Source organism: Drosophila rhopaloa, unplaced genomic scaffold (genome assembly GCF_018152115.1).
Source record: "Drosophila rhopaloa isolate 14029-0021.01 unplaced genomic scaffold, ASM1815211v1 contig_178, whole genome shotgun sequence".
Classification (NCBI taxonomy): domain Eukaryota; kingdom Metazoa; phylum Arthropoda; class Insecta; order Diptera; family Drosophilidae; genus Drosophila; species Drosophila rhopaloa.
Genome location: NW_025335059.1, coordinates 10,988,008 through 11,013,241, shown reverse-complemented (window position 1 = coordinate 11,013,241; position 25,234 = coordinate 10,988,008). Strand labels below are relative to the sequence as shown.

General features: G+C 45.5%; 1 protein-coding gene across 3 annotated transcripts in view; it reads left to right on the top strand.

The window, feature by feature from the left end:
* Positions 1 to 25,234, top strand: part of LOC108043117 (synaptotagmin-like protein 4) — a 52,548-nt gene that overhangs the window by 19,202 nt on the left and 8,112 nt on the right. The window contains exons 2-8 of one of the 3 annotated variants that reach the window (XM_044459123.1): positions 6,292 to 6,612; positions 9,524 to 9,651; positions 10,179 to 12,220; positions 12,315 to 12,453; positions 13,215 to 13,453; positions 13,549 to 13,672; positions 17,598 to 24,566. In XM_044459123.1, coding sequence (XP_044315058.1) covers positions 6,392 to 6,612; positions 9,524 to 9,651; positions 10,179 to 12,220; positions 12,315 to 12,453; positions 13,215 to 13,453; positions 13,549 to 13,672; positions 17,598 to 24,566 — 9,862 coding nt within the window. In that variant the 5' untranslated portion in view covers positions 6,292 to 6,391. Of the gene's footprint in view, positions 1 to 6,291; positions 6,613 to 9,523; positions 9,652 to 10,178; positions 12,221 to 12,314; positions 12,454 to 13,214; positions 13,454 to 13,548; positions 13,673 to 17,597; positions 24,567 to 25,234 lie in introns of those variants that run through there. The other 2 variants (XM_017121674.2, XM_044459124.1) reach the window with 2 other exon arrangements.

Sequence of the window (25,234 nt, the reverse complement as noted above, 5' to 3'; positions counted from 1 at the left end):
TTATCTTGGTGCTCGCGGTTTTATTGTCTTTTTGTGGCGGGAACGGCGTGCGAAATGCGCGGCAATCAAAATTTGTTATGACACAAAATTTATGGGGCATCCATTTCTCGTTGTTCCCTTGACAACGGTCTTTAAGCGCTTTATTTACTGAATTATGCACAAATTTTAAGGAATGCCGAGTCCTGCAGCGACTTCATTATGCATGTTGACATTAACATTATCTGGGATTGGCAGTCGCTGCACACCTGGCGTATGCGTAATGCAACTCATGAATATTGCGCATACGACGCGTGTTAAGTCAGTCTCCGAGATGCACAGCAAAAAACTTAATGGCTTTGAACCATTTATATTTTAATTTTTATTAAACTGACGAGTTATCAAAACCAATTTAAATATATATTTATTTATGGTGGGTGTACTTCCGCCCACTCAACAATAAATAAGTTTATCAGCAATTTACACTACGAAACTATGATTAGTTCCTTATTAGCTTAATTAGGAGTAAAAGGGTTGTCAGGATGCCTTGCCTGTGGCCTGTGGTCCTAGCAACTATCATTCATCTGCAGATGGCCACTTAAGCCCGGCTGAGGACATCGCCTTATGGGCCATAAGCTAATGCAAACCCAGGCGCCAAGGGGCCAACCGCTGAAAAGGGAGAGGACCATTAATTTCGAGACACTGCCAGCACTGAAATGAAGTTCTGCATATGCCCCATTGTCTGTCCTCTGTGTTTGGTGTCAACGTTCTAGGGTGCTGTGGCAACTCATCCTTTTCCTCTGGATCTTTAGCTCCCCCAATATGTAATTATGCAAATGCTGGGGCCCAGCTGAGGGCCGAAGTAACCCTTGTCTGTCCCTTGCCCGGTTATCAGTGTCAAATCGAAGTTTAACAACGGGAAAGGGGTTGCTGCTGTGGGCCAACCAAAACCTGAATACTCTGCAAAATTGTCCCTTTTTAACAGGATTAAACTTTTTAAAGCTTCCTGTTAATATTTTAATATTTCTATTGTATTAAAATGTAGCTTTATCCTTAACACTTTTGAACTTAAACCATGTTTGTTAAGATCTATGTTTTCATTTCTTATTTCAAGTTGGTAACCTAAAATATACATTGAAGAGAAAACTTAACTAATGCCTTATATTTGGAAATTAGTTTTTTTTTCTTTAGATAAACTTTACTTCTAAGAGACTAAATATACAACAAAGGGGCTTACATTGCATTCATCTTGACACTATTAAACTAACAGAAATTTAATTTCATAAAAGTTAGAGCCTAAAAAGTTTCGTAAGATCCAAATTTAAATATTTGTCAAGAAGAAAATAAACTTTTAGCGAATAAAACATTTTACTCCCAGCCCTTTCGGTGTTACGAACCATTTAATAAAGTTTATGTTTCCGATGACTTACCCTCTTAAAAAAATACTTGTACATGTGTGGAAAAAAGGCAAACGGCAGCCACGTTTATTTAGGTTTATGGTCCTGGCCCATTAAGCATACGACACGTGTGCGACGAGTGCTTTAAATTCAACAAAATTCGCATTTAATTTGATTTGCCCACGATCGCCGTTCGTGTGTTTCGGTGGTGCTTGTGTCAAGAACAAAAAGTCTTTTGACAAAGAGGATAATATACAAACTGCATAAGTGCAAAACGTTGCCCGTTACAAAACACGAAGGTTTATTTTTTTTTTGACTGGTTGCGTGTTCCGGCTGGCTTCCGCGTTTTAGCCCCACATTTAAAATTAATTAAAACTAATAACATTTTCAAGCACTTACTTCCACACACATGCTCACGGGCCCCTCGAGTGACGCCATTTTGTCGTACATTGCATAATTAAAAGGCGAGCAAATGGCGAATTGCGGTCCATTTCCGGTGCTCGACCGGTCGAGCCTGCTTAAATTTAAAGCACCTGCGATCCATTTAAAAGGCCACGCCCCCGGCTGGTCGCTCATTCTCGAGTTTGCTTATTTTTTGCCTCGCAACGCTGTCAAAAAGTTTTAATTTGAAACGGAAACGCGAGACCCACGGCAATCTGGCCATCGCCTTAGCTACTGGCCATTGTCCTTGCCCCAGCATCCAACGTCCAGCAGTCAGTCCACTCCAGACGCCCCGACAAATCATATTTAGCCTGGTAATTATTTATATTCGCATTCTCTGGCGCATCAGCGCCAGCGCTGGGCGTCATTAAAATCGTAAATCTAATGGACAAGCCGGTGCTGCCAACGACCGGTCGCGTTGTCTGTGGTCGGGAATGGTTTGAATTATGGCATATTTCAGTGGATAAATCTAGAGGGAGAAGCGAAAGGGACGTTAAAGTGGGGAATAATTTCTCTAAAGGACATTTAGCCAGCTGCGAAACTTACAAAAAGCTGACACCTTTAAATTTGTAAAATATATATATAGACTATGTGCAATTAAAATGTCATCTTAAAATTTGTTGTCTAAAGCCAAAAAGGCCATCAAAATAGCCAAAAATAGCGTTATCAAAATAATATGAAAATATGATTTAATACCATAGAAATGTGAATCCAACTAGGAATTTGTTTTGTTAAATAAAAACGCTTGGCATTTAAATTTTAGAAAATCTATCAATCGCTTTCGAAAGATTTCTTTAATTAGAGTAAAACTATAAATAAATGTAATGAATTCGTATATATTGCCATTGATTGCGGAATTATTTATTTATGACTTCGTGGAAAGCATAGATTTTAAGTGGAAATAGAAAATTATATTATTATATTAGTTTGGCTTGTCACTAAAAAAGTTTAGGTTAACAGGAGACAAGATTGAAAATAATTATTGAATAAATAATTTAATAAGACCTATTTAAATAAACCGTCAAGACTTAACTCCTAAACCCTAAGATTTTTGACATTGCTTGATGCAAATATTAAGTTGGGCCCTAATTTGCCAAATAAAATCCTTGGCATTTGAAGTCAGACCAAAACACAGACCAATTGCATTAGCTGTAAGCTCTGAAGAAAGCAAATTATTTGCCTGTTGTCTGCTGCCCCATGGCAACATCAAAGCGGCAAAGCAGGACTCCGAAAACGTTATCTCTCCTTTGATATCTAATAAGCCATCGCTCTGCGGTGTTTTTGCCCGTGGAGCAGGTGTTCGATCTGACCCAAAAGGTCAGACGGCCAACAGGCCAAAACGAGAACTCCACCCACATCCTGGACGAAGGACGCAGCTGATTTACATCAGTTTAATTAGTTGCTTATTTGCATAAGCCCACAGTGCGGAGAATCGAGCTCGCATCGGGGGTTGGGACATTCGGAAACATGCGTAACGCTATTTGTTTAGGCCATGTTAGGGTTTTTAATCATATTCTAACCCAAACTGTTTGGCTAATCCAGGTCTTTGCACCACTTTCATGGTCACTGTGAATTTATGGCCATTAGAGTTAGCACTTTTTGGCAGCCCACTGCTGTTGCTCCTTCTGTGGAACCTGCCCTAATGGCTTATTATGATTATTAATTCATAACGCAGCCGTGGTGGTCGTGTAGCTACAACTATTGCTACAACAGCACTTGGGCACTCGAACATGCGACAGCGAACACATATCGTCTCACTGCCACATCGCAAACCCAATGTATATGCGATCCTGACATGCCAACAGATGGCACATTAAACTTGAGCACGGCTACACGGCGAAATGAATACCATTCTTTGAGATAAAACCTTTGCATTTAATTAAAAGCTAATCTTACATTTCTAAGAAATATGTTTCTACGGAAATCTCTTGAGACGATTTTTATAGAGGGTTCTTTCATTTTTGTTCAAGATAATTCACATGCAACTTAATATTGCTTGGAATGAATCATGTAAAATGCTTTTATTTTGTTTAAATTTATAATTTTGCATAAAATTTATTTATCATTCTCCCAAAATAATAAATTATTATTAAATAAACTGAGGACAGCCAAATCATTTCCAAAATATTTTGCATCAAAATTGACTTAGTTAAATGTATACTTCCCTAGATTAAAAGGCAAAACAGGCCATACGTTTTCCTAATGGAAAATAAATGTATCTTCATTTAATTTAACGAAACTTTCAACACAAATTTATTCGAATTTCCCTAAAAATTAGGTGAAAAGTGTGCAAACGACTGTTATATATGGGCAGAGGTTTTTTTCCAGTGTGCTGGAGCGAGTGGGGAGGCCAAAAACCAGCGTGCCTTGCTGTTTGGCGGTGGGAGCCGGGTTTATGCGTTAACCAGGCCAATAAAACATGTCCCTGGCTGCGGGTCTGTGGTCCGTGGTTAGTTCGCCATTCTGGTGCTGCCTTATTTGTGTTTTGTGCTCCTGGGAGTATGCAACAGTTTTGGCATGGCCTCGGTTTTTGGTTTCGTTTCCGCTTCCTGAATACCTTAATGGCCGCTTGACTAGGCTTTGTGGCTGCCGTCAAACGACAGTTTGCTGATTTTGTGACGCTAATAAAGCTCGCACGCACTCCAATCCCGATGCTCGGCAGCAGATAAAATTATAATTAAGAATTGCTGTTCCCGTTGCTGCTGGCAACATAATTTACACAGAAACCAAAGTCCTGTTAGGATTTTTATGTGCTCGGCGTGACTCCTTTACCGACACATCACATCATCACACTTGCCTACAGTTGGCGTCAAGATAATAGATATGGTTCTTAAAATACTTGTTATTTCTATTTTGCTAGTGCTAGTTTTTCTAGTGTGCTAGTGTCTTGCACTATAAAAAAATACATTTGAAAAAGGGTTTTGACGGAATTATAAAAACACAAGGCTATTATTTATTTGGCTTTCAAATTCAATTTATTTAAGGGTCAATTTATGCTAGGGTCAGGATGCATACGAGATTTTAAAATGATTTGGTGATATTTTATTGAACTCATCTGTAAGCACCCATGTGTTCAGTTTGTTTTATGTGTCAGCAGCTCTCGGCCATGTTTTATAGCTCTCGCCTGCCAGCTGCACGTTAATATTAAGCAACCGGCTCAAGAAAAAGCAGCGGGGGCACCAAATACCCAGAAATGGTCGAAAATCCCGTGTGTATGGAGTGGGACATGGAAGGACCTCAAACTTAATTTGCCAACCGGGCATCGACTTACGGTTGATTGCCGATTTAGTTGGATTGCCAACTTTCACCTACATGTGGTCATTTGCATAATTTAAGTTCCAGGGAAGGGACATTTAATTAGGCAACATTGTCCTGTTCGAATTTAATCAAATTAGTGTCGGTGGGAGTTAAATTAATTCCATTGGAGTTCTTGTTAAGCTTGAGAACGTCTCTATCTTCGATTTTCTAATTGGGTTTCAGAGACTATACATATATGTATATTTTTGAACTGGGTTAACAAATAATGGAATTAAACAACAAAATCTATTAAATGAAATATAGTTATATAGACTTCAAGCTTACATATAATTAGCCATTTTAACGCTTATTCCCCACGACAAGGAATACTCAATCTCCATATGTCAAACAACCACCAAGTTATCTGCATTCATAATTTTAATTTACTTAAAACTTAAATTTTTTGCATATCCTTTTGCAACAAATTTAATTGATTTATTGTCTCAAATCGTATCACTTTAATTCACTTACAAATGTGTTGCGCACGTGAAAAATGTTGCCTTGTCCAATCAATCTAACCTAAATTAACCAAAATTAAATTCGAAAATCGATTAAATTGCTACTAAATCAACTAATGACAACTTTTTGTGTGCTCTTTTTATTCTTTGTCTCTTTTCATTCAATTACACATACATCACGAACTCACACACACTCACACCCGAACATCCAACTCACACGCTTGCCGCTTTATCTGTCTCTCTTTCTCCCTCGCTCTTTCTCTGTCTAACTGTCGCAAAATGTCATGTTAACTTTTGTAACGTGTTTTCGTTTCTTAACCAACAATCTAACTGAAATGTCTATGCGTCTGTCACGTAATTATGTTACCAACCCGAAACCAAAACCCCTCAAACCGACCCACTACAAAAATCACTACAACCCCTGTAATTTAAACAAAACTTTGAACAACCACAATAAACACGCCACAACTGAACGCCAAAAAAAATCACGATACCTTTGCAATGAATTCCACAACACCAACAATAATTCCTACCAATGTTCAACCACAATAATTCCAAACGAATTTCAACAACAATCCCTCATTAATTTCAACAACAACAAACAATCACGTAACAAAAACCACAACAATTACTGCAATTGTAACCACATCTTCAACCACTTCAACAACACAATGACTCCAACAATATCAACAACAACTCCAACCGAATTTCAACAACAACAGGCTTTTGCGCGCCGAATTGTATGCTTTGAGGCGCAAGGGTGCGTCTAAGGTCGTTGGTGGAGTGCAGCCATTCGATGCCACACAACAACAACAGACAACCATGCAGCCCAATCAACAACAACAACAGCTCGAACAACACAACAACCACAACGCACACACGAGCGACCAGAGTCGCCACTGCGCCCGCTGCAACACCGAATTGGGTCGCATCACCAACCGCGGCGCCCCCTGTCGCGTCTGCAAATTGCGCGTCTGCAAAGCCTGTCGCGAATTCACATCGCGCACCACGGACTGGGTGTGCGTGGTGTGCCACAAGCAAATGTAAGTGTGTCTCTGTCTCCCCTCTATCTGTCTGTCTGTCTGTCTCCTCCGTCTATATGTCTCTCCAACTTTCATTGTCAACTAAAAACTCGCAAAACTCTCTGAATGTAACCGAACCATCCAACTCTCACGCACACAAAAACTAAGCCAAACAACAAAACACTACTTTGTGTCCTTGTGGTGTTGGAATACCCATTCTTGAGGTAATACACCCTACCAATGATTTAGATCTATAAATGTAATAATACCATCTCAAGGAGACAAATTTAAATGCCAAAACTAAACTCAATGTTACTAATCCCACTAACTAATTAGTCTACTTCAAAATAAAAGCTATCAGATACTACATAGCAAATTTACTTTTACTACAATAACTGTGGCCAAACAATGGCAATGAATGAATTCTTTGTATAAAAAAATCTTTACAATAAACTAAATTTATCAAGATATTCAATTTAACTTAAAAAATGTATATTAGTTTTTTAAGAAATCACCAACCGGGATTATTCAAAATTCCCTGGCTGTTGGTGTGATATTAAATTATTTAAGAGTAATTTATTTTTTCAGTACTTAGTTAGTTTTGATTATGCCTAGGGTATATTCAACTCCAGTTTACCTTCTTTCGTGCACGGACAACTGCTTTATGCATTTATTTTTGAGAACTGGACTTTGTAGTGCAAACGCTGCAATTTTCAGCGTTGCAGTCTAATTTTGCATGCCCTTTTGGTTGCTTTGTGTCGTCAAAATTGTCACCCAAACCTTGTTGGTGCAGACGAAAACAAAATATGGAATTGCTAACGGACAGAGAAAACTATCTCCAGCTTGAATGTGCCAAAATGAATTCCAGGAAGGGGCTTATGTGCATTGAAAGGTGATAGAAGCGGCTCATTTGTTTATTTTCCATTTTTCCCATCACGGCCCGTGGGCATCAGGTGACACAGAATGCCAACTGAGGCTTCACATAACTGAGGTGGCAGATTTTTGGTTCATTTTTCGGTTTCCCTTGCAGTTTTGAATATTTGAAACTGGATGTTTTCGACTCGTTGTGTTTGCTCTGCACTTTTTGATTACCCATTTGCGATGCAAAGCGGCTTAAACTCACATTCGTGTTTTGTAAACAGCAAGTTAATTTAAAAATTCTATTTGCAAGTGTGTCCCACTCATGCAGATAAATCCCTTTTTCTCATTTTGTGTGTTCTGCAGAAATGATTTTGTAATTAAGCATAACCTTCTGTGCACAAAAAAGGATTTTCTGATGTATTAAATAACTTTGTAATTAGTCAACTCAAAGGATGGCAAAATGTCACCGAAAACCCAAAAATGGAAAGGCCAAACATGTTCATTCTACGAGCGGCAAACTGTCAACAAGTGTTCGGGCTGTTAAATGAGCTGCACTGTGTGTTCTGCAACCATTTTGCCAGCATAAACATCAGCCACCCCACACATTGCACATACGCCCTGTGTCGCCACAGCATCAGCTCGATTTGTGCCAACATTTGGCAACACAACAATTGCCTCTGATGAGACAGGCGACCCACACTCAAAAGGTTCAGTGTTAATGGGCGAGCCGGGGCCCCAAAAAACACGGCTCCCCAGCCGAGAAATGCCCGTATTGAGTTCGCAAGGCCAGACTCAGACATTTGAGTAATTAAATCTTGGCCAACTCGATGGCAGCTGCAGGGCAAAAAGATACTTGCGTCGTGTGGTAAATGTAGATTTCCCGAGCCAAGAATCCAGCAGGTCGCCGCCTACAGGTGAAATCGCCTGCGATTTCACGCCTGTCAACACGCATGACGCACACCAAATTTGGCCGCGTCTGCTGCAGCTGCTGGATAATTATGACAGCGATGACGATCACGATGGGCCCAGCCCCTCCTGGTACTCGATTACTCGATGGAAGGCGTCTGCACTCGCGTCTGCCTCTCAGCTGGAATTTATTAGATTGCTTGACTGCGCCCCCAAGACAGGCTGAAATCGCACACTGTCTGCTCAAAGAAATAAAATTATTCCACAAATCTGTGTCCACATATAGATTTCTTGCTTTACCAATATTCATAGCTTATTCGTTCATATTTATGTTTCCTTTTATTAACAGATTGCTTATATGAGCAAATATTCATTGATTACAAGCTGTTACTAGACTTACGCTTTAAAAAAATATTTTGTCCTTGATTTATTTTTATATAGATTATTCTACAAGGCTAACCGCGAATAAATTAACAGAATTGGAATTTCCTATAAGGCATTTCCAAAAAATTTATTAAGCTTCAATATTAATTAACTTTCGCATGGTTTTTTGCTGACCAAATAAATTCAGCGAAATAATAAAATTTAATTTGTTTTTCTTTGGTTTAAGGGGTTTATTTTAGTTATTTTTCACCACAAACAGTATAATTTCTTTTGTTAATTTAATAATATAAAAGTTTAAACTTTCATATTTATTTTTTGATTATTATTAAAAACACCAATGTGGGATTAAAGTTAGTATTTTGCGGAAAGATGCAGATAAACAGGACCAACTTCCGGTTGAAGTTTGACTCACTCATTAATATTTAATTATTTCTTTCGTGCCTGAGCCCCAAACTTTTCCGTTGCGGTTTCATTGGCAAAGTTTTCCCGAAAAATACACTTATGCGCACTCAACTCTTCCGATGGCTCACACCTTGGCATTAAGCCCCAGTGTGTTGGTGTTTCATTTTAATGCTGAGCCACAGACAATCCGGCATTCAGTGTATTTTTGAATAAGCCAGCCAGCCAGTCTGCCAATTGTCGCTAACACTGACAGACGTTGAATCCGTTCAGTTGCCGATTTACTCGAGCTTGTTGATTGTTTGACGTCTCCAACTTTCGTTGGGGAAATGTTTGGCGAAGTTTTCTGGTTTCTAAAGTGGCAATGTTGTTGCTCTTGCAGGGAACTACAATCAGCCAGCGGCGAGTGGCTGAAGGACGCCTATGCCCTGGGCTCGTGCAGTGCCGTCGACCATCTGACCACCAGCGATGTGTTGAGGAAGAGCATCCGACGTTCTTGGACCATATCAAGTGAGTATTAATTCCATAGAATGCAAGTAATTTCGAATTTCATTCCATTAACGTAAAAAAGGTGTCCAATGTTGTACAGTTAGTAGTGAAAGCTGGACATCGAACACGATATGTCGAAAAAAATCCTTTGAAAGACATAAATGAATATATGTGAATACAGCACAATTTATAAAAAAACATGGACGTAAAAAATACAAAACAAAACGCTGTTGTAAAGTGAGAAAAACTTGAAATGAAATTAAATTCATTCGTTTTTATTAAAATCCCAATTTATTTTCTTTTTGTAGGTTCAAAGATATTTTATTTGTCTTTGACATTATAGCTTCAGGTGTTTGTAATTTAAAGAAAATATTTATATTATTTAAATATAATATGCAAATATTATAATTAATATTTATAGAGAGAAGTCGTGTGTTTAATAACAGGAATGGGATAAAGAAAATATAAAATGTAGTGGAAAGTAACAATCATAAATCTTGTACGTGACTCTTTATCGGTTCCAAGTTGATAATTCCTCTACCCCGCAGATCCCGAGGACGATCCGAATAACCCCAACTCGCAGCAGCCGGTGGCGGACAACCTGTATCCGCAGCAGCAGCACCTGATTGAGGCCCAGTCGGCGGGCAGTTACCCCACCCTGCACCAGCACCACCAGCAGCACCACCTGCCCCCGCAGCCGAGACCCACGCACGGCATCGGCTACGGCAGTGGCACTGCCACGCCCACCACCAGCAGCAAGTGGCAGTTGGGGCGACGGGTCCTGCGTCAGTCGACGCTCCCGACCAGCCTCAACAACGACCCCACCCTCAGCGGCAGTGGTGGCAACCTGGCCAACTACAATTCCGTGAACCTAACGGCGCCCACATCGCCGCATCAGCTGCAGAAGAGCCCGCTCTATCCGAGCGCCTACAACAGCGACGACGTCATCCACATGAACACCATGCCGGGAATGGGAATGGGAGTGGGCGTGACGGTGGATGACTGCGACAACTACGCACAGCAGCAGCAGCAGCAGCCCCAGCTGGAGGTCACGCCCACGCATCACCGGCTGCAGGTGCGCCGTCAATCCACGCTGCCGGCTCAGCCCACTCCGGCCATATACATGTCCACCTCCCCGAACCGCCTGTACAGTCGCTCCCCGGAAAGATCGCCGGGGGAGCACCAGCGCTATCCGCCCTTCATGAGGCAGACCTCGTTCCCGGAGCCGCCCAGCACCTACCATCGCACCAAGTTGTTGCCCAGCACGGGAGCACCTCCCTCGACGGTGGCTCCACCGCCTTTGAACTACGAATCGCAGGCCTCCAGTTTGGCCAGCGGTGAGCAGGATGTCGGACCCATGCCCAAGCCGAGAATGACGCGGCAGGCCACGCTGCCGAATCCCGAGCAGCATGTCAAGCTATTGCCCACATCGCCGCCAAAACGGCAGACTTCCCCGCAAATCCGCCGATCCCCGGAGTTTATGCGCCAGCAAACGCTGCCCAATCCGGAGGCTTTTAGCAGTGGAAACACCCTGACAGTACACTCCACGCCACCGGCGAAATTCATGCCCATTTCACCGAGGGCCAAGCAGAATTTCCTCTTCCCAAGTGTCCCGAATCCGCGGCAGTTCCTCTCCCAGCCCCATGTGCCCGCTGTGGGAGGCACTGATCTGGGAAGTGGAGGCAGTGTGGCCAGCACCAGTGCCGGTGGTGGAGAGCAGTACTCCAGCAGTCAGAGCGTGAATATCCATCACTCCCGAGATCCCCATGCCAAGATGATCAAGGTGCGCAGTCACAGCAACGAGGAGTACTCGAACACCAAGGGGCATCCGGAGAACAGGAGACTTCTGCCGGAGATTCCAACGGCTGTCCAGCGGACTGGCGGTCGATCGCCCAGTCGCTTGGTGCGACAGGATTGCCTAAAGGAGGAGAGGACTTTCGGGGAGGCCAAGCAACAGTTCCACCAGTTTCCCGATGTCACCGAGGAGTTGGACAATCGTCCGGAATACGTGGATTACTTCGGGGATAGTGCCACCAGTTTCTTGGAGTCGGATGAAGTCCAGTACGAGCGGAACTATAACGCAGGATTCAGCAGTGAGCCGCGCATCATCTACAACAATGGATCGGATGATGGTAGTTACCAGAATTCGTCCCAGCGACCGATATACAGTGCTGAGAATGTCCTGGCTGATTCGGGATATGGCGGAGGAGCCGGAGTGGGCTTGGGTGTGAGTGTCGGATCAGGAGGTGTGCCCAGCTACTATCCCGATATGGGCACCCCTCAGGGCTTCTATGGAGGAGCAGCCCTGCCCCGAACTCCTCTGATGCACAATCGCATGAGACGGCGGCAGTCCAGGGAACTGCAGATGCAGCAGGAGGAACTGGCCCAACTCTCGCAGGTCTCGGATGTGAGTGGAGGAAAAGGGTCTGGCAATGAAGGGTCATCAAGCGCTGGAGGTGCTTCGGATGGAAATGCCACCGAGAGAAGAAAACCAGAGCAGATGCGTTCCGTTTCAGAGGATTCGGGAGCCAAGACGACACCCAAGCCGGTCACACGACGATCCTTTTCGCATCCTGAAAAGGACACGCAGGTGGGTTGCGACTGAGATCGTTAATAAAACTCTTTATTATGGGAAATCCCCTTCACACAAATTATTAATAAATTATATTTCATTTTTTACGTAGCCCACGAAGAAAACGGAGATTACGAAAATACCCAGTCCGCGACCTTTGGCCGATATTTTGGACAAGACCCGAGGAAATTCCAAAATTCCACAGGCAAGACGCCGAAATAGTCGCACTGGAATTGGCGAAGCCGAGGAGGGTAAGTCTCGAGGAAGCTCTAGTTTTGAAAGTAGCTATGGTGGCATTCTGCGCCCACGCATCCGTAGATCCCAGGGACCGCAATTATTACCAGTTTCTTCTCAAGCACCCATCACTTATCTTCACCTGATTTGATTTATAACATAATCATTGCCTTAAACAACCATATTCAATATAATAAACCAATTATAATACATATACTCGTATACCAACATTTGTAGTTAGATTTACAAATATTTTATGTAGAAAATATAAAATGCACACGTATAAAACAAAGCTATTCCAAATTTAGTCCCTCGCCTTAGTTGACCAAAAATATGAAGTAATTTAAATACTCAATAGATGTCCCTTATATTTTATTTAATTTATTTTAAATTTTATTTTAATTGACAATATTAAAAGGTTTCGTTTGCCAAAGTTAAATAGGGGTCTAGGTCCTTAATGAAACCTTATTCTTATAAAAATCAAATAGTGATTATTAGTGTCCTCTGTGATTTTCAAATAAATCATCTCAGTCATTTAATTTCAAACCACATTTATACCATTAAACAGTGATTAGTAGTTCAATTTAAAAACAATATTCACAAATAGTTATCCCAACCTAAGATGCCCAAAGTAGTTTGTGCCTGCGCATAAATAACTATGTATTTAAAGTTAATTAATGAATTCTTGCGGTCCCTGGTAGAACCTTGAGTAGCTGCGCTTGATCCGGCACCCGATTGATGAACGCTTTGCACCCCTTCCCGTTAACCGCCCCCACAGGTAGCACGCCCCAGCACATTTACTCCTTCCATCAACAGCTTATGCATAGAAACTCTGATTTAGCCATGCGCCTGAAAAAAACAGAAATTCCTGTCGCCTCAGTAGCATCAGCCAGCCAGGAGGAGAATCCGAATCCCCCAGGGGAACCGGGCCAAGGATCTGGAGCGGAGCAGCCGGTCAACGGCAAGTCCCTCGAGACCTCGGCCAACAAGGATAGCGGCGACCCGAACAGCGCATCGGTGAGTAGAACATCGTAGGCCCGCAGACAAGTAGGCTTAAACGCGGAAACTTTTCACTTCATCGACTTCCTTTTTGTCCTTTTTTGAATCCTTAGGAAGCCACCCACACCAGCACTTTGGGCGAACAGGAGCTGCAAAATGCAGTGGAGGCCGCGGCGGTCGTCTTCAAGAAGGTCGTGCTGCAGCGTCGCAAGGAAAAGGAGAAGGCGGCCGAAGAAGGTTAGTGCTAATAGCTGTCCCCATAAAACGCACTGAGAGAAATATCTAAAATGAGAATAAAATTTAATGGAAAATAATCTATGACTTTAAACAAGTTGCAATTAGTTAATTAAAGTCTTAGAGTAGAACAAAATTACATAATTAAACCGCTGGTATTCATGTTCTGAAATAGTTAAAAAATATATTCGAATATTTATTTATACTTGAATTGAGTTCCAAGATTTTATCTCAGTGTGCACTTTGTAGTTGTAACTGTGTAGCTAAGTGTATGTTTGGGAGCCTAATTAACTTGGTGATGGTAATGCTAGTGCCTGTACTGATGCTGCTTTTGATGCTGATGGTGGGTGGTGATGCCTGGGTGACTAACAAACTCTTTGTGAAGGGCTTCGCCTCCGTCTAATTTCGCTCAGTTAATTAAGCTCCTTGAAGGAGTGAAGGTGCCTGCTATTTGGATTGGCTCTCATTGTCAAACCACGCCAGCTTACCCAGAAGATTCCGTATTTTTTTCTGACTTCAGGGAAGGAAATAATAAAGTTGTTAAATGCAAATTACAACTTTTTGCTAAACTTATTTTGGCTTTAGCAAATGATTGGGCTTAATTAAGATTGATGGGATCATCTAGTTTAACTATTAGAATTATGACTCCATTTACAAAAAATAAACAATATTTAAGAAGAAGCTTTAAGTAAGAAATTAAAAACACCTACCTAATTTCGTTCCTTTAAAATTATTTTTTTGTTTTTTTCTTGTAATACTTGTAGGTATTAGTATTTTAAATATTTCAAGAAGAGCTTCTTTAGCATTATTCCGAGTATAATAAAGTAAATTTTCTTGGTAGTTAGAGAATTTTGCAGTCTGGTCTCAAGTTTCCACCTTTGAAATTTTTTAATCATTAGCTTTAAAAAAAGGATCCCAAAAGAATGCAACACTTTTTCCGTCTCACTTTTTTAGACAGCTTCTAAAAGTATGCCATCAATTTTTGCCATGTTCGCAGCAGACTTTTTTTCTCTATTTGAATTAAATTTCCCCTAAAGCTATTGGCGACATGACCACAAGCGACGGAAAAAACCAAATTTAAGAGGAAAGTTGACGCGGTTCAAAAGATTTTGGGCCACGGGACCGAAACCGAAAAAAAATACAAAAACCGTGCCGTGGGCTGGCGGGATAATTTTTTGGCAACTCATAAATCGATTTCCCACCCACACGCACTTCGCCGAGCCGCTTCAAGAGTTTTCAGAGGATTTTCCCGGGGGGCAGAGGGACTTGGACGCCTTTGCCGGCTTTTGTTATGTTTCAATTTGGCGATTTTTGGGGGTCTGGTCTTGTGACCAACAACGCCGCGTGTATCTATGTGAGGATTAGAGATGCGGTGGGCTGTCGCCTGGAAGGATTCCAGAGCTGGGTCCGTGTACTTTCACTGCCGGTGCCACCCACTGGTATTTTTGGCCATGCAAAGCGGTGGCACTGTCAAAACTGTAGCGTTAATCTTATCTCATACACCTTTTGTGCCCCGATGTGGGTACTGCTCTGGTTCTGTGAATGCCTAAAAGTGTTCACAGTTAGCTTTTAGGGAACAAGTGCACTCGAAATAAATATAAATGTAACGAAAGAGTAATGATTTGATGATTAAACAATTAACAACTTACAGAGACTCTACCTGTAAATACACGTTTTTCTAAGTGTTTCTGTTAACTTAATAAATAATTATTATTAAAAAAAGTTCCATTTATTTTTAAAATTTTCAACCTCTAATATTTCATTCAATATTTGAAAGAAAAAGTGTACATGATTGATAATTTTTTTTGCAAATTCAAAGATTACCTCTTAGTTAACATCAGAAATAACATTGATTAACTATATTTAGACACAATATCTTAATTTGTTTAGTTTCACGAACAATTTGGGTTCTCCTGAGTGAAAGTCCATACAAACATAATGGTTTAAATTATATTTCCAATATAAATGGAATTATTTTGTGTTTTCCTCAATTTATAACTAATTAATTATGTCAACTATGCTACCCTGAATTTTTCCAAGTGCTGGAAAAATGATAGAAAGGAAGTGTTCATGGTGGAGGGAAAGCGCAGTTCAAATGTTTACTTTGTGGCTGCCAGGGATTGACGCTACATGCATCCGCCAACTGCCGGCTATTGCAGTTTTTGTTTGTGCACCCATCCAAGAAAAGTGGTGCGGGTAAAGTCGAGGGGAGGGGGCGACGAAGGACATAGCGATGTTGGGAACTTTAAAAGCTTTTTGGCAAATTTTTGCTAGTCCTTGTCTTGGCAAGAAAAGCTTGTGGCAAGCAATCATAATCAATCAAGAGTCTTTGAACTGCTTCCGGACAAGATGGGTACTTGAACGGCAAGGGAAATGATTTTTAGAATATTCAATTTTGGTGAGGATGGAGTTATGAAAATAAAACAAAAATAAATGAAAAGTTTATTTTTCTTAAGGGCATGGTTAATCTTAAGGTTGTGGTCTTTTGCGATCTTATTTCACCTGTCCTTTCTTTGCTATTGAGTATATTTTCTTATTTAGAAAACCAAACACTTGATTAAATGGCCTTTAGATAGAGTTGCTCCTTTGTCTGGTTTATTTAACTATGAGGAATAAATAAAACAAATCAGTCAAGGTGTTTGTTTGTTTACTTAGAAATTAATATAAATTTCCCAAAAAATATGCAAGCTTAGGTGTTCAATATTACGATAAGCCTACCTTTTATTTATGAGCATCAGCTTTTATAATTCGAGGTTTACCTTTTTGAAGGTTCTTTTTCAAACTATAAACAGTAATTGATCATAAGACGATTTTTATACCCTTGCAGAGGGTATTATAATTTCAGTCAAAAGTTTGCAACGCAGTGAAGGAGACATTTCCGACCCTATAAAGTATATATATTCTTGATCAGCATCACCAGGAGAGTCGATCAAGTCATGTCCGTCTGTCCATCCGTCTGTCCGTCTGTCCGTCCGTCTGTCCGTCCGTTTCTACGCAAACTAGTCCCTCAGTTTTAAAGCTATCTGCTTGAAACTTTCCCAAAAGTTGTCTTTCTATTGCAGGTAGTATATAAGTCGGAACGAGCCGGATCGGGCTACTATATCATATAGCTGCCATATAACTGAACGATCGGAAATGCCATAACTTTGGTGTTTGTTAAGTTAGGAAGTTGGGATTATCTATGGGTTTTATTTTTGGCCAATCAATCCGACCTACCAAACTTCATAAGGATCGGACGACTATATCCTATAGCTGCCATATAACTGAACGATTGGAAATGAAATAACTTTGGTGTTTTTAAAGTTAGGAAGTTGCGATTTTTTATGAGTATTAAGAATGCATCATATAAATAATTTTGGAGAATATAATTTACAGAATATTCTGCAAGGGTATATCAACTTCGGCTCCGCCCGAAGTTAGCTTTCCTTTCTTGTTAGTTATGGTTTTTGATTATCGGGAAGGATTATTGTATTTAATAACTATATTATAAAAGAACAATTAATTTCGATTTGCAGTTCTAGTAATTCAATAAGGTGTGTAGCAGCAATCGTTCTCAGAACCCATTTCATTACCTAGATAACTATAAAAGAATGGGGGTTGATAAAATGACTAACACTCCTTTGAACAGCCTGCTTTTGTGTTTGTAACCTTTAGTATCTATTAATATCTGTGGTATTTCGGTGTAACCATCCAAGCTTAACCCATGTTAGTTGTAAAACAACCACCCGTACTTGTGCTTAACCCGTCTGCAACCTATAATATTGGTGTGGAATAACTCACCCTTTGGCTAACCAGTATTTCACCTGTTTGTTGGTGGCTGTGTGGTGCTAATAACCAGTATTTGCGTACCGCTTCGTGGTGTTGGTCAACGTTAAAGTGGTTGTCTCCGAACTTATGTGCCCAAATCTTCACCCCCGCTACTCCACAGGAGTGCAGCAGCTGTCCGTGGCTTCCGGTGATATCGGTGGTGGAGGAGTGGGTGATGCCATGGAAACGTCGTCGTCATCGGAGCTAGACTTCAGGTGTTCCACCCAGCACGGACGCCAGCAGCAGCAGTCGCAATATAGCGTTGAAGCCGACGAGTTCAAGCTCGTCTTCCTCAACTCGGATTCATCTTCGTCCTGTCACGGGGAGGAGGAGGAGGAGGAAGAGGAGGAGGATGACACGGATTCGTCCTGCTCCACGCACCACTGTCACAGCATTGTGAGCAATGTGGAGGACTGCGATTGGGATTACTTTGAACCGTCCATGATCTCCACCACCACGACCACCACAACTACAATGATTGCTTATACCACGGCACGAGCCACCCCCACTCCGCCGCCGCGTGTGAGGCGTCAGTCCAGCGACAGTGATTCCCCGCTGGTGCAGAGGCGCCCCCAGCAAATGAGGAGTAGCTACTGTCCAAGGATCAGAGAGAGTGACACGGGGACCGATGAGGAGTTTGTCCTGAACACCGAGAGCAGCTCGCAGACAAGCTCGGATCAAACACCTCCACCCGTGCCACCACCGCCTCATCCACTGAGCATGAAGACCAGGATTAAGACCCGATTTCTGAAGAATCACCATCACCACAGCCACAACCGATGCAACTGCAATCCCAGCCAGCAGCAACAGCAGCCGCAGTATGTGCCCATTCCCGTGCCCGTGCCCATTCCAGTGCCCATGGCCGCCTATCCCAACTGGCCTGAAGTGTCCGGTAATCCTCTCCTGGAGCAGGATGAACAGCTGGCCGCCAGTCTGCAGCAACTTTGGAAGGCAGCCGGCCACCAACAGCAATTTGCCGCCATAGTTGCAGCCTACTCGCAGCAATTCGCTGCGGCCAGTAGCAACATGTTCGACGCAACGCCGCCGGTGACCAGCAAAAGCTACCAACAGCTGCCCACCACTCCGCCGCCGATGCCACAACGCTTGCGCGGATTGGGTGGCTTCAAGTCCTCGGCGCCGGAACTGAGTGCCTCGCTGGGATCACTGATGACGCAGTCCCTGTGCTCCACCATATCCTCCTCCTCGTCGTCGAGCACTTCGGGCTATGGGACGGCGGGACGGAGCCTGGAAACACTGGCCAGTCCAATCCGAGCTGCCAACTCGCTGCAGCAGCAATACCAACAACAACAGCAGCAGCAACATCAACAAATGGCCAGCAATGCTTTCAAGCCAAAGCCAACAAGTTTAGTAGCGTCGCGTTCGCCGACGGGTGAGCAACAAGAAACGAGCAACGCGCGTCGCAGCAGCAACAACAGTGAGAGCGACGACAGCAACAGCAACACCAAGAGCAGCAGCAGCAGCAGCAAGAGCAACAACAACGCAACGCCCACAACGGGTAGATTGTGTAATGTTTATGATAAAACCGGCACATTGCCAGTGCCCGCCGTTCAGGCACATGTTGCCAGTGTAGATAAGAGCACAGCGGCAGCACCAGCAGCAATATCAACACTAGCAACAGCAACACCAGCGACATCCACAAAGGGAACCGCTCAGAGAGTGGCCAGTAAATACCAGAGCCGAAATCTATGCGAAACCCAGCCAGCGGCAACAACACAAACCTACCTGGCCAGTAACAACAGCCACGAAGAAGTGGAAGCAGCAGACGAAACGAATATACATAAAAATCAAGTACCAGCAGCAGCAGCAGCAGCAACACAAACACAAACAGCAACTAGAGCTGCGGCTCCTGCGGTAATAACTCGTTTCGGCGGACTTGCAGTCGAAAATGCTGTTGGAAATGTGGCTAAAAGTGCCAGTCCCAGTCCCAGTCCCAAACCCAGAGCCCAGCACCCAGACCAGATAGATCAGCGGGCGACAGCGGAGATTGCCAAGAATTTGTCCTCCAATCGACTTATACAGAACATCAAGATGTCCGATGAGGCATCGGCTTCGGCATCGGGATCGGCCCATCTGCAGAGCGAGAGCTATGCGGCAAGTAGTCCAGATGAGGCTAGTAGCAATAGCAGTCAGGAGGATCAGGAGTTGGACAAGAAACCCCGAAAGACCACTCAAAGAAGCTACAATGTTGCAGGAATGATGGAGGAGCAAAAAGAGGAGGTGGTGCCAGAGCAGCAGGAGCAGGAGCATCGCCACCACAGCACCACCAGTGGTTCCAGCTCAAGCTCCAGCTCAAACTCCAGTTCCAGCTCAGAATCCTGCGATTCGGATGATACGGGCACCGTACGCGATCGCAGGCCCAAAAGAAGGCGGTTCAACAAGGTGTTTATCGTTAACCGCCAGCCAGGAGCACGGGTGAGACGCAGTTCCTCCACCGAGGGAGATTCCCTCTCCTCCTCTGAGGCAAATCTAGAAGACTCATCCGACAATGATACAGACACCGAGCGAACGGATTGTGGGATAGTACTCAACTATGTGAAGCCCCTTGAGGAGGAGCCCAAGAAAGCGGAGGAGGCGGCGCCAGCTGCACGTGATTGCCAATCGAGTGACGAAGACGACGGCGACGACGACGATGATGAAAGTGAACGCCGTGTTGCCAACTCAAGCGATGAGCTGGCCAACTGCATTGTGGTGGTGGGCGGGCAGACGGACGACGCCGCCGGCGTGGTGCTGCACCACATGCGATCGCTGTCAGACGGGGAGCAATCAGAGCGCCGCCAACAGCCCATTGAGGATAGCGATGCCCTGGCCGCCTGCGATGAGCTGCACAGCATCTCGAACGATGTCAATCGGTTGCTGGAGCTGCACAAGCAGAATTCCCAGCTGGAGATGAAGCTACAACGCCTCCGACAGGGAGTGGCCGAAATCAATGAGGATCTGCAGTTGTCCACGGCGGGCACTGATGTGGCTGCCACCCACAACCGGGCAGGTAGTCCGGGGAAGCCCGACGAGTGCAGCCCTTCTTGGAAAAGCCCCTCGACCGTGCTAAGTTCTAATGACCGCCTCACCTGCCCGCAGGTAAAGCAGCAGCAGCAACAGCAACATCAACAACAGCACCAGGTAAAGGCAAACAGCAACAGCGATTGTAAACTGGTGGATGGGCGAACAGCTGAGCAAATTCAGAGGGTCGGCACATGCAGCCAAGCATGCAAAATAAACGACAACAGTGACTACTCGCTGGATTCACTCTCGGCGGCGAGTTTCTTGGCACCTGAGCAGGTAGAAGAGAGCTCTCGCTTACCTGTCGCTCGCACTCACGAGCAGCAATATCGCTTCGAATCGAAATCGGAGTCGGCGGAGTCGCCAGTCGAAAATGAAATGTTAAACGTTGCGGTCGCTCCACGCTCCGCGCTTTTCAGCGGCAACAACAGTAACAGCAACAACGATAATAGCACTAACGAAAACACTAAAAACAACAACGAACTTGGCCATAATAATAATGACGCTTTCGCAGCACAAAAGACGAGAAATAGCGGCTCGAGTGTTGTTGTCGACGGCGGCAGCAGCAGCAGTGACGTAGTGAGTGTGAATTCAAACGTGAGTGGCGAAAACGCAGAGTGTGACTTCGACAAAATATTCGGTAGTCATCAGAAAAACACTCCAAGTGCAGCAGCAACAACACCTGACACACCTGCAACATCGCCCAGCGAACTGGCTTCGCCCAAAAATTCACTTTCAGCCAAGTATCGCAGTTTGGTCATGATCACCAAAGACAATGAAAGTGCAGCTGGTGATTACGAAATGGCAAACAGCAGTAGCACCAGCAGCAACAGCAACATACACGACAGCAACTCCGGCCGCAGCAGCAACAAAGGCCCGTCCAGCAGCAACACTTTTGCCCAGAACTTTGCAGGTGACTCATTTCGCGCCATGGAGCCAACGGAACTCGTGAGCAGCGATCGCGAATCGTACAGTGTGGACTCGCTAAACGAACCGCCCGCTGTGCCGGAACTCAGTGTGGAGGACGGCCTGGCGGATGATGATTCCTGGGTGGAGGAGCTGAGCCAGCGGGGCGAGGATGATGATGAGGACCTGAGCAATGCCACCACCACACCTACGGCCACGGATTCCGAGGATGCGGAGGGCGAAAATGATGGAAGCCGGCGACATGGCTATTTGGATAGAGAGGAGGAGCTGAGGGGCTATAATAGATCTGCGATTGACTTCACCCTGCACACGATAGTCGAGGAGAGCTGTGAGGAGAGCGAGGTGGCCTCCATGCGGGCGGACAACGAGGATGGCGAAATGGAGGATGAGGATTTAGCGGAGAGGCGAAGACAGCGCACCCTGCAGCACCACCACCGATTAAGTGCCTCCGAACTGGAGAAGTACTTCTTCTTTGGCCTGGGCGACGGGCGAGTGATGAGCTCCATCGATACACGCGGGGATGACACCGCTTCCGAGGTGAGTTCCGAGTGCTCCGAGAGCCTGGACTCTTTGCCCCACGAGGATCAGCTAATGGAGAGTGGTGGCGCCTCCGATCTGGCCTCTTCCCGCCTAGAGAAGTACTTCCTGTCCGGATTCATGGGCTTCAGTGGTGCAGAAAAACAAGGTGAAAGTGATGAGAGTGGTGGCAGTGTGGGAAGCGATAGTGAAGGACATCCGAGTCCCAGTCAGAGGAGGAAGCGTTTGGTGAGAGCCCGGGGAACCCCGCGAAGCCACAACTCCTCGCTGGACAATCTACTCCTGCCAGACGCAGACACCTTGGATGCCACGGTGACATCTGCAGGCGGAGCAGCTTCAGCCACTGTGGAGGACACCTCGGAATCGGAGGCGGGCTGTGACGACACTGTGATCCATTTGGCCAACGCCGGAGCCTCAGATGGCTCCTCCTCGGACACCATTAAGCGCAAGAAGCAGCTGCGCAAGCGTCACGACTCACTGGATGAGAAGAAGCTGCACGATCTGGAGCCCTCCGAGTGCCGCACACCCACTCCAGGTGGCAGTGGTCAAGTGCAGATGCAGTCCCAGGCCAAGAAGCAGCAGCAACAGCACCACCACAGCCGGGACAGTGGATTCGTGGGCAGTAACGATGATCTTTTGAAGGCGGCGCCGGACTGTGAGCCTCCCAAGAGTCCCACTCCTGCCCTGGAGCAGATCAGTGAGGATCGGGAACCGGCCCACAGTCAGATAAGTCTGGCCAAGATGGATTTGCCAAGCACTTCAGCTGCTGCCGCGGCCACTCCAGCTCCCAGCCAACTAAGGAATCTGGCCCTGCCCAACCTGGTGCGCAAAGACAGCTTCAACAATTGGAGTTCGGATGAGGAGACCAACCTGATGATGAGCAAAATGAGGCAGTTCTTCAAGACCCTGATTGTGGCCACTGCAAATGCGCAGCAGAGCAAGCCCACCACGCCCAATGCCAATGCCAACGCCAACACCACGCCCACGCCCAGTTCCCAGAGCAGATTGGCCAAATCCCGGCCAGCCCAGTTGGCCTACTTCGAGAACGAGCTGACGCGACTGATGAAAACGGTGCCGGGAATCAACGATGAGCAGGTGCGCGAAATAGTGGAGTACCTGAGCAGTGAGGACACGTGGTCCGATTCGTACGACTCCTCGGACTACACGAGCTCGGATCTGGAGGGCGGTGAACGGAAGGGCCAGCTGAAGGCCCAGATCTCGGCCAGCTGCCAGCAGATAATCAACAAGTTCGAGATCGACGAGGAGGGCGATCGCGGTGATGGTGGCCTGCTGGACGAGAGTCAAAGTGTGCCCATGGAGGCTTTGGTCTATCAAAAGCTGGTGGCTTCGTTTAGCAAGGTGGCGGCGGGAGGAGAACCCGAAATAGAGACTGCCCAGGAGGTTGAGGAAACGGAGCAGTCAACCACTGAGAGATCTCCGCAACTGTTTGCCAAGGTGATGCAGCATATCGGCACCAGGCTGGTGGCTCTGATGCACGAGGTGAGCAGTGGCAATGAGACGCCCACTCCGTCGCCGCAAAACCAGCGGCACCACCGAAGACTGCAGGCCAAGATCTCGGCCACCACGACGGAGGATGAGGAAGATGAGGTGGAGGAGCAACTGAGGGCCATGCCCATTAAACAGCTGAAACTTCGGAGCAGATCCCATGATCTCCTGCTGGATGGCACCTCGCCCCACTCACATCACCTGCACCACCAGGCCACGGGGCATCATCCGGGCGGTGGGGCAGCCGGAGCAGGAGGCTCCGCCGGACCCGGACACTCGGACAACGCCGGCGAGGAGTGCGGCGTGGCCAGCGACTACGAGCGGTTCTCGTGGCGCGGCAGTTTTGAGTCGGCATTACTGGCTAATGGCGACAGCAGAACGAGGCTCAGCCAGCTGAGCCAACTGGACAGGGATAACTCGTCGTCTGCGTCCGCTTTGGCTGTTGCAAAGCGCCGATCTGCAGGCGACCTTCTCTTCAGCCAGCACCAGCAGAGCCTGAGCCGCGAGCAACTGGACCGGGTGCGATCCTGCGGCAGCATCGGCGGCGGCGATGCCCACCACCACCAGTTGGAGTCCTCTCCCGCCAAGCCGTGGCTCTCCTCCGCGGGATCTTCGATTGGCGGTGACTCCACAAAGGATGTGCGGCGTTCAAGTGTACCGGATGCCATCTACGAAACGGATTCCAGTGATGAGGCAGCCTCGAATCAGTTTGGCGGCGCCAGATCCACTCTGCCGCGCAGTCTGAACTCCGGCCAGGTGGTGGCCAGCACGAACTCCCTGCCCCGGCTACCCACCACCGGAGTGGGTGGCGCACCCATGACCAGCACGCCCAAGACAAAGTCACAGAGCGCCCTCAACCATACTCCCTCCAACTCATCCACCGTTTCGGCCACTGGCAGTGCCAAGAGTGCGAGATACCGCTCGCCAGGATTGGCCGCTCGGGCGGCAGCTGTCAGTGGTGGAGGAGGAGGAGTGGGGGGAGTTGGAGGCGGGGGAGTGGGCGGTGCCGGTGGCAGTGGTTCCACGGGCAAAAAACTAGGCGCGGGCTTCCAGTTCCTCTACTCCAAACGCGATGCGCGCAAACGTCTCAACATGTCAGCGGGTGAGTTGCTCAAAGCCAAATGTTTACCTTTAGCATAGCCATACCTGCGAGGGGTGGTGGCCACTCCCTCATCACGGGATTCGGGATTCGGGGTGGTGCGTCAGCCGGCGGGCTCAAATAACTGGCCATGAAATTGCTTCCTTCCTAATGAAAAATTCCTCACACCAAGTGGAAGGAGTTCAGCATTTGCCGTCAAAGGAGTCCCGGGGGAATCTGATCCTTAGACGAGTGGGAGACAGATGACCTTAAGGCAGGGTCTGCACTTAAAAAAATTTTATAAATGTAGTTGGCAACTGGTTCATATTGTAGAATTTAAATTGAAATGGGAAAATCTGTTTATCAATAGTAATTGATATGAAGTATATCTGAATACTGGCTATTAATTCTTTGGAAGATTTTATGTTTACTTGATAAACTAAAAAATTCGGAACAACAAAAAATAAATTGAGAGCTTAAAATGTTATGAAAAACATTAACGGTTTAAGCATTTATTTATTAAATGTATTCCTTATAAAAGTAAAAAAAAAACCAGTCACCAAAACTTGCACTTTCAAGGCAGCCGCTCCCTGAACTATTTTATGCTGATTAGGCTGGGGCAGGAATCTGGGGAATGTGACGCCTCCTTCCCACAAACCTTCCATAATGATGATGTTAGTGTTGGCCATCCC